At 42.9% G+C, this 9,771-nt stretch overlaps 1 protein-coding gene across 1 annotated transcript in view; it reads left to right on the top strand.

Annotated features, from left to right (window-relative positions):
- Nucleotides 1-2,059: 2,059 nt before the first annotated feature.
- Nucleotides 2,060-9,771, top strand: part of CEP63 (centrosomal protein 63kDa) — a 20,056-nt gene continuing 12,344 nt past the window's right edge. Inside the window, exons 1-5 of the mRNA XM_010072636.1 lie at nucleotides 2,060-2,103; nucleotides 3,741-3,921; nucleotides 5,839-5,934; nucleotides 8,158-8,283; nucleotides 9,165-9,278. Coding sequence (XP_010070938.1) covers nucleotides 2,060-2,103; nucleotides 3,741-3,921; nucleotides 5,839-5,934; nucleotides 8,158-8,283; nucleotides 9,165-9,278 — 561 coding nt within the window. The remainder of the gene's footprint in view (nucleotides 2,104-3,740; nucleotides 3,922-5,838; nucleotides 5,935-8,157; nucleotides 8,284-9,164; nucleotides 9,279-9,771) is intronic.

Raw genomic sequence — 9,771 nt, 5'->3', positions numbered from 1 at the left:
GAGGTGCTAAACCTGGTCGATTTTTAAGTGTTTCATCTCCTTTTCTTTTCCAAATAGTTCCTTTTTCTTCCGTTGCAGAAGCGGCAGGCCGGTCTGGTGGTTCCAGCTGTAGCCAGTGGCAGAGGCTGGGTTCTCCCGTGGCTTCCTCCTGTGTCTGCGTGGATCCTGGCTCGGTTGCTTGTAACCTGCACATCGCGCCTTGCGGGCTGCAGAGGTCCGAATATACCACTGCCTCACCACACCTGGTGTATCGTTAAACCACTTAGGCTGTCGGGTTTCCAGGCTTTTTCCCCAAACCCGGGCAGGGTGGCAGACTCGGGGGTCTTACCTTGGGGGCCCTGCTTAAAGACGAACAGAAGCAAGAGTAGGAGCTGTCTGGCTTCTCATGGCACTAGAACCTTCAGTGTTGAACTGATCCCAAACTCGAGGAAGGAGCTGCTGATAAAGGACCTGCATTGTTCTCTGTATTTTATTATTTTTTTTTTAGTTTTAGCAGATGTTCTCAGTGGTGGACAATGAAATCTCTCTGCTGCCCACTGAAAATCGATTCTGTGTAGGTGTGATTAGAATGAGACAGGAGAGCTGCTACTGGCTAATGTTTGCTGTGGCCACCTGGAGAAGTCTCCTGGAGTGCTGTCAGCAGCTCTGGGGATCTGCTCGTCTGCTCTGCTCAGCAGCTCTGCCATCAGCAGTACAACAAGGATGTTCTGCATACTGATTGAGTTTTGTTAAGCACAGACAGGACCAAAGAGAGACAAAACATTGTATCAGAGTAAGGATAGGAATTTTCTTTTTTTCCTTGGAGAAATACCAATTTTCTGTATGTGTGTGGTTTAAAATACAGCTGAACTCCCAGGGACAGGCTTTAATCTCTGGATGGTGGTTTAAAATGCTGTAGGAGCGTGTAGAAGCTCTGATGGAAGTGAAAGACCAAAGCTGAGCCTGTGTTTCTGAAAGTCTTATTTTCTGTGACCTGCTCCTGCTTTTGTTGATTGCTAATAATGCCATATTAATCTTTGGGGAAAGATATTCCATCTCTAAATATTTGAGAAAGTGCATTTTAGAAACAGAAGATGGTGCAAACACTTCCCCAGAGTGAAACTGAAGTGTAGTTTTGTATCCTCAGGATGAGTTTAACCATTTTTCTGTTAGAGAGCCACAGTTTCCTGGAGGAGCCCTGTGTGGTTCCATGGTAACTTTTTTTTTTTTTTAAATCCCTGTTTTTGCTTTTAATTTGAACCTGTCTTGCTTCACAAATAAGTGAAACTTATATGTGTGTGCATACATCCATGTGTTCATGGCTTAAAGGGTGTAATTTTTAACTAAGACAGTGTACCGCTACTATAAATGTGAGCAACTTATTTTCATAGCTTGAGGCACCAGAAGAGTTTGTGAAGTGTTAGTACTATCTTAAAATAAAATTTCCACAACCATATGAACTAGCAGTGTGTCCAGAATGCGATCCTAAACAGTGTGATCTCTTTAACCTAGTCTGTAATAGAGACCTGGGAGAGATCTGATTTATGGGGGGATTCGTGCTGCTACTTGCTGCTACAAGGTGCTTACGGTTTTTCTCTGAAGTGGCAAATACCCCTCTGAGAGGTGGATCTTTGGCGTGTTGGGAGGTCCCTGAGTGTCACTGATCCTCTGCAGTTTGGGGCACCCAGGAGACGGGAGATCTGCCAGTCCCGCAGTGTTGAGTTCACCTGTTTGCTGAAGTTCAGATTCTCTCTTCATTGCTGCTGTTTGAGTTATTTGTATATTCCATGATTATATCACCACAATTCGATAGTGCTGAATGGTTGCGTTGGCTCTTTTTTTTTTAACAGAAAAATCTGTTTTCCTTTATTTGGCAGATATTTGGCTTGTAAGTTCCTGAAGGTTGTTTTGTTTTCCTCCCCTGTAATTGTGTGCTAATTGTAATTTTTTTAACTTCTTTCCTCTGTGGACTTGTGCTTGTTTTGCAGTTGGATGTAGAAAGATCCTTGTTCCTACATTGCCATGGGTGACCGCTGCTTTTGTCTGCTTTCCTAGCTGCTGAAGCCACCAGGATTTGGCGATGGAGGCTTTGCTGGAAGGAGTGCAAAGAAATGGGCAGGGGAGGTATGTATGCAACAGTATACACCAGACATTGAAGATCATTTATGTATTAACCTTCCTTCTTATTCAGAATTAAATCTTCTGGTGTCAGACAAAACTTCTCTTGCTTAAGTAAGGGTTTTGGAGTTTGTCCACTAGCACAGTGCAGGCTTTGCAATAATCCCTTGTCAGATATTATAGTCGTAATTGTTAGAAACTTAGTTTTACATCTTCCTGGAAATGTTACCTCTTTGATGTTGTTATTGTAAAAGCGTTTTACCATCTAACATCAGGAGCAGTAGTAATTAGAGGTGTGAATAAATATTTATTTTTTAACAGTCTTGCAAGGTTAATGAGACATGACTTTGTAATCTGGTTTTATTGAAAACATCTGATTATTTCCTGCTCTTGTCGAAACTGCAGAGTCCCATTCATCTCTGAAGAATCCTTAGTGCTCTGTCTTAGGTGAAAGTATCTAGGCTATTGGATCCCGGAGAGAGACTGTAGTGCCAATAATAGAAAAAAATGTTTTATGTGTTAAACAAGCATGAAGCAAAAGTCACTGATGCCATTTTCATAGTCATCTTTGAGAATGTGACTCACGTTGACTGATACTGCATCTTCTACAGAAAACTGGTTGCAGAAATCAAGTTTAGACTTCGCTTTATATTAGCAGATGCTGTGAAGGAAATGTTCTTGCTCTGCATAATAGCTGCTAATTTTTGGTTAACACGCAGGACAGGGCAAACTTCCAATTTAACTGATTTTGGCTCCTTTAAGAAGTATGTCTTTCCTTATAGAAAAACTGCCAAATTGTGAAGCGTGCACATGCTCTGGGGGAACAGAGAAATTTCAATCCCTTAACGTATTGATTTCCATTTCTTTTCAGTGCTTCCTGTTTGACAGGCAAATTAAAGGGGTAAAGATCGTAATGGAGTTCACCCCCCTCTAGGAATGTATCTTGCAAGCCTTAATATTGTCCCTGCCTTAGCAGCTTGAGAAGTTTTAGAGGAGTTAGTTGAATTGGCTTCAATAATTACTGCACCAAATTAGAAACTGCAGCGTCGCCAGGGAGCACGCTCTCCCCGATGGATTGCAAATGTTTTATTCTTCATTATCATGTTGTCATCCAACCCCCTCTACTTCGGGGTTTGTCTGCATTTGTGGTAAACTTCTGTTTTCAGGAGCTGATAGCTTGGCTCTTAAGATTTCTCTGGTGGCTGAAACTTGGTATAAAATGCCTCTGCCTGGAGAGCAATTAAGGCAGATACAAAATATGGATAAAACATGCTCAGGGTTACTTAGACAGCACGTAGTACCGAGACAAAGGGGTAAGTGTTTATAGGTACTTGTAGCAGTTCTCTGTACAGAAGGCAAACCCCCTGCATCTGAGGTGTGTAGGTCATTTGTTCTCACTGGGATGGATTTCACAAGTAGTCTTCCTTAGTCATTGCCAAATGTAGATCTGTGCCCAGCGGCAGGAACACACCACTTGTGAGATGCTGCATTAGAGGATGGGCTGAACGCCTGAGGATTAAGTGTATTTCTCTGCAAGCTAATTTACATGGAGTTCAAAGAGTTAGTCCCCTGGTGCAAGTCAGTTTGTTCTGCTGCCCTTGGTGGTACGGAACACTGCACCTTTGCTGGGTGGTCCCTTCCAGCGGTGGGTTTGTGACTTCCTGTGATGCTGAGCTGCGGGAGTTGATGAAGCAGATCGACATCATGGTGGCTCAGAAGAAATCTGAATGGGAAGGACAGACACAGGCTTTGGAAGCTTGCCTGAGTGTTCGAGAGCAGGAGCTTTCCTCTACCAGGGCAGCTCTGCAGGAGAAAAGTAAAGAGGTACCTCAGGCTTGTACTGGTTTCTGCTGGGTGTCAGCGTGTGTGTTTTATGTGTTACAGCACAAGATAAAGACTGAACCTGTATTACAGAATTTGACTTTGCATGGATATGTGTTTCAGTTATTGATTCATCAGTTTGGGTTTTTTTTTTTTAATGTTTAAATGCTAACCTGAAGCAAGGGGTTACCTTCAGCAAATAGCTGTGCTGAGCAAAACAGGAACCTGTCTCATAATTGGAAATCAGGAACAGAATTTGCAGAGAAGCCTGTTGGAACAAGGTGTCTGATTCATGATTCAATCAAAGTCAAGTGATCAGCTCCCTAAGGGTCGGTGGACGTCCACAGACTGAATTGTCTGAGTTTCTAGAGAGCACCTAGAGACTCTGAATCTAGATACAACGGTGATTGACAGTGTGCAGTCATTGGCAGAAATAACATTGAGTGTTGTAAACTACACCAAGATAATGGTGGGAGGTTCTCCAAGGATGATTTAATGCAGCACAGGTTTTGCAGCCTTTAATTAAAGGCCTGGGTGAAGTACACCAAATTTCTGTATCTGTGGAGAAGTATCAGTGAGTGAAGTTTTTGTATAGGATGTGGACTGTAAACTTCCACTTGTGCAAATGAATTGGTGTGTCCTTTCTTGGATCAGAGGAAGGCAGCAGGAGTCTGGGTGGAAGATCTAGCCGCATGGACTTTTTCTGAAAGGGTTTAAAATTTGTCCTTATAGTTATAGCTGCTGTGTCCTGTCTTTCGGCAGAGTCTTCACTGCAAATGGTGTTTTGGCATCTCTCTGAGGAAGTTGCTTTGACTTCTCGAGTCGAAAGCTAGCCGATCACCACAGAAGCAGTTGGGTTTTTTGGGTGCCGGTACAACTCTACTACAGCTACTCTTACATCCTCAAAATTACCCAAGTACTGCTGTAGCTTTTAGTAATTTGCTGTGGAATCTAGTAAAATAAAGGGAAATGTGACAGACTGTAGCAGCAGTGAGTTAAGAACTCTGTAGTTTCTTGTTAATATGGTCAGCTGCTTCTGCTGGTCCACATGGCAGGTTTGGAATTAAGGTCTTTGTAAATCTGTATTTTTATTTGCAAGAATGGTGATTTTTGTCATACAGCTATCACTGTTATTATCAATTGTGTTTTCTCAAGACACTTTTGAAATATTTCTTACCACCAAAAGCAAACATTATTGATTTCAAAACCAGACTGTAAAGGGTGGTTAAAGGCACTACTGGAGTATATTCGTGCTTTTGGTTTACTCATAGGAATTTTCTGTGGTGATCTCTTTTAATTTAAGTTGTTGGCTTGCTGTCCTTTGGACTTGTAGTTACAAAGGTGGCCGCTTTGGGTTGTGGATGAGAAAAAGACGGGGGAAAAAAAAAGGACAAAAATGAGTCCCAGTAGTGTTTGAATCAATGTAAGGGAGGTCTTCCCAGCGAGTTTCAAAGCCCCGCTGTCTCCCTCATCTCCATGTATTATTCATAATCTCTGCTTCCCGTGAGCATAGTAAGGTAATGACATGGCCATCTTTTCTCTTGATAGGTAGCTTGAAATCCTAATGTGTGTTTATGAAGAATGTGATGAAAATGCCGGATAAAAATAGCCTTTTGACACAAGCCAAAACTGCCAGTTTCATCACAAAAACTGAAAGCCAGAAACTGACTCAAAACAAGAGGCCAGAACAGAAACAGTTCTGGCCCCAGCCTACTAAAGGTTTAGGCATGGACTTAATGTGATTCATAGCGAGTGACCCCATTGAAACACACAGTTGTTAACAGAATTAGGATCTTTTAATAGTCATTTATCACTCCTGATAGAATGTGTATTTATAAAATGAAAACTAATCCCAATACCTACTGAGAACAAAGTCCGTTTCTGTTGTTTTATGTATTTGCTTTTTAACTCTTCATTCAGGTTGACATGTTGCGTCTCCAGGTAGAAGACATGGAAAAAGACAAACAGGACATGGTTAGGGAATATGAACAACAGCTGAAGAAATTTCAAGAGGAGGTGAGTTGCAAAAAGAGAAGATTGGTTTTTGGTTCCCAGTTGATACATGATCTGAGAGGTGAAATACTTGGTGCCATTGCTTTTGTTTAAATGTTTTAAAATGGTTTTAAATGTTTAAAATGGTTTTAAAATTTCCCGTTCTTTTAATGTTTATGTTCTTACAAAAACGAGCGTTGGGCCTAGACAGAGCAATATTTTTATGCTTCATTAGGCCTGTTTGTTGCACTTTGGAGGAACTCGGTGACAAACAGAAAACTGTCAGAGTAGAAATGTGGAGTGAATGTATTGTTGCAGTTTTCACGTGTTAGACGTCTGGAAAAGTTTACTGCAAAAATGTCTGCGATCACCCATCGTAGTCACCACAGTACTCATTCTGAAGTTGCCATGGGTACAGGCAGCAGCAGTTTGCTCCTTCAGTATTTGTGACATTAGAAAAGGGTGGTGGTGTAACTGGCCTTGGTCATCTGAGGTCGAGAGATGAGAATGGTATGTTGTCTCATCTTTTTGCCTCCATTGACTCGGATTTTGTTAGTAAAGATTTTATTCTCTCAAGGTATATTAATCTTAATGCACTTAAAAAAAACTAAGTATACTTAGAGAATCTTTTTTGAAAATAATTTCAGAGCTTTCATCTCAAAAAGCTTCTTATTCACCGCAAGGTGGTACATGTGGAATGTCCTGCAGGCGGTATAACAGCATTCCATGTTGATGCCTTAACTCGTTGCCTGTCTCCACGTGCTTCTCGGTAGCAGTGAGTGAAATGGCATGAGCAGCTAGCAGAGCAGTGACCTGATTTCTCTGGAGGGTTGGGCCTAGTTCATGCTCACTCTAAGCCATAAGTTAAAATATTTTGGTGGTCTCTGCTTTGACAACAGAAGGCACCTGCTCTCATTTAAAACCCCTTACTGTTCACGATGACTGACAGTGTTCATTCACTGGCTGCTCCCACTGGAATTGTGGATGAAGCTGGAAAGCAAAGCTGAGGTGCATTGGCACATCTGTTTAAATTGCGCAGGCTAAAATGCAGTGTGGGCATTGTGGCCAAAATTGCAATGTGTTAGTCTTGTACCCACACAGTATTCACCTAGGTGACATTAACCTCCAGTAGTCCTCAGTCTTCTGTTCTTAGTACTGTTTGGGGAAATTCTTTCTGTCTTGGCTTACCACCATTACCATAAAATTACAGGTAGAGTGTCTAACTCACTGAGATTGTTGAAAGAATGAACCTGTAATCTCCTGATGCGTCTGGCAGAAGATGTTTGGATGTTAACTCTAAGCCTATACCCCTGTCCATTCCCACTCAACATGCCAAAGTACTTTGCTGGTTCAGGGCTCTGGAGAACCTTTTGTGACCAGCACATGAGGTCTTGATTCAGATATTTTTTCTTCTCGTGGTCCTTCTGTTCATCCATGGGCTTAGCTTTCTCCATCGGTAAGATGGAATGGTGACTTCTCAAATTCATGTGGCTGTTTGGAAACTCTTTATTTAATAGTTGAGTTGGGGGGAGCTCATCAGATGGAAAATTCTGTGCAAGTCGCAGGTGATTATTTGCACAGAGGGTCATTTAAATGTCAATTTCCTGCTTCTGATACGACTTTAGCGTTCTAGCAGTAGGCGTGGGAGTGATATTTTCTGTTGGCATTCTCCACTCATTGTGAATATGTAGTGTATCTCAGCAGAAAATGACACATGAAGTAGTTTTGATATTGTGTTATAATCGCAATTCTCAAATCTTCCTTCTCCCACCAAGTGGAAGGGTTCCAGTTCCCACCTGAGCTCCACAAGCGTGCTTTAATCCCATGAGAAATTGTACCTCTGTGCAGAACTGTCCCCCACCTCTGTGCGAGGAAATCAACCCCAGGTAATGCCTGCTGTAGAGAGAGGGATGCCATGCTCTTGCTGCAGTGACAGCTACATGTCAGCCTCCCTCTTAGCAATATTTTAGTCCTGTTTTAACAGTGGTAAGACAGAGGTCTAATGAGAGCTGCTCATGTCGCGACTTCAGTGGCATCTTGCTACTCTTATACAACTCAGGGTGTTTTGCAATCCTGTTGGTATAATAGGCTCATGTTACAAATAGAAGTCTTCCCTTGCAAGGGGAGCAGCCTTGATTAGGGGAATTGTTTGTGTGAGGCCATTTGGTGTGCCTTCTTTCAAAGTGCTCTTTAATTCTTGCCTTGGGGCCTTGAACAAAGTTCTCTCTTTCACTGTATTCCTTGCAGTTGTCCAGGCTGAAGAGGGGCTATGAGAAGCTGCAGAAGAAACGGTTAAGAGAAGCCAGAGGAGAAGGTAACAAGACACAAGGGGAGGACCCGTTTGAAACCAGCCGGCTGACCAGGAAGCTGGAGGTATCTGGTGAAAAAGCAAGTGCCGATCAGAGTTTGCATGTATTAACTGACTTTCTGGGCTTCACTGGTCACTGAACAGTCAACTAGGAAGTGGACTGTGAGTCCTGCTTGAAAAGTACTCTCCATTTACTCTCCAGGTGCAGCTCTTCTCAACTGCTTGTATAATAAAGGCAGTTTCCTGTGTTGGGGCCTCTGAGTACACAGGATAAACTGTGCCACTGTTCTTATTCTTAGACTAAATAAAAGGAAGAAGGCACTGGAAGGGTAATTAATTACGTGAATGGAATGAGTTCCAGTGTGGTGAGGTTGTCATCTCACTTCTTTGAGGAGCAGGGAGCTACATGTCAAACTTCCTCTCAAACCTGTCTCATCTTTTAATCTTTCTGCTATGCTGAGCTCAGCCGTGCTCACTTTGCTGCTGCTGTGCCCTGGAGATGTGGCTAACAAACACATCTGACTGATGCAGTGTCCAATTTCTGGAGCAGAGATTAGCATTAAAATTCAGTGGTTCGTACTTGCCATCGCAGTGATTTCAATAGCAGCATGTTTTGGAAGCTAAAGCCAGTCTGAATTGCTAATCCTCTGACAGCAGATCCATGAAACTGGCCATGAATCTGTTAGCACTTAACATGTGTAAACAGCAATAATTGACACTGACGTTTTAACTCGGGAGGGAAAGAAATACAGCAAGCACAGTGTGTGAGGAGTTTTATACTGCTGAGTTGGTGCATCAAATGACTGGCTAATGGGTTCCCTGCTGTGGGGAAAGGTGCATGAGGACATGGTGGAGAGAGAAAGCAAACGTGGATGTGAACTAGAAGGGGGCCTTTTTGTCAACCGCATGGATGTACTGCTCGAAACCACCCCTGCTGTCCTTGCAGGAGTTCCGTCAGAAATCACTTGACTGGGAGAAGCAGCGTTTGCTTTACCAGCAGCAGGTGGCATCACTGGAAGCGCAGAGGAAGGCTTTGGCTGAGCAGTCTGAGCTCATGCAGGTACAGTTAATATGTGCTGAAAGTTTCTGTTTTGTTTGTGGCAGCAGGTGGGAGGGGCGGGAGGGGGGAAGAGGGAGATACTAATGAAATCTCTCAGGCTTGAATCCAGTTTAGGTTGCCATTGAAATGACTTTTCATGCCCTGGTGGAATAAGGTTTACTTGTATAAGTGCTGTATGGAAAAAAGATCTGGCGTCTGTCAACAGAGGTTAGATAAACCTCGTGCAGCTCTCCCTGTCCCGCCTCCACCCCTCCAATTAGTAGAGAAGACAGTAGGATGAAGCTTTCCCTAGGAGGCAGAGACCACAGCATATGACACTTTAAAATAGCGGTTACATCATGTTGTCTCATTCAAAGCTGTGTACCTGCCAGAAGCTAAATATGTACCTTTGTCGGTCCAGCTCGGAGGATGATGTTGGAAAACAGTTTTCCCCTATGACAGATATTTTTGCAAGGTACTGAAGTAACAGCAGTTTTCAGCTCCCACCCCCCCC

This window comes from Pterocles gutturalis, unplaced genomic scaffold (genome assembly GCF_000699245.1).
Source record: "Pterocles gutturalis isolate BGI_N339 unplaced genomic scaffold, ASM69924v1 scaffold20817, whole genome shotgun sequence".
NCBI lineage: Eukaryota > Metazoa > Chordata > Aves > Pterocliformes > Pteroclidae > Pterocles > Pterocles gutturalis.
This window is presented reverse-complemented; position numbering and strand designations above follow the sequence as displayed.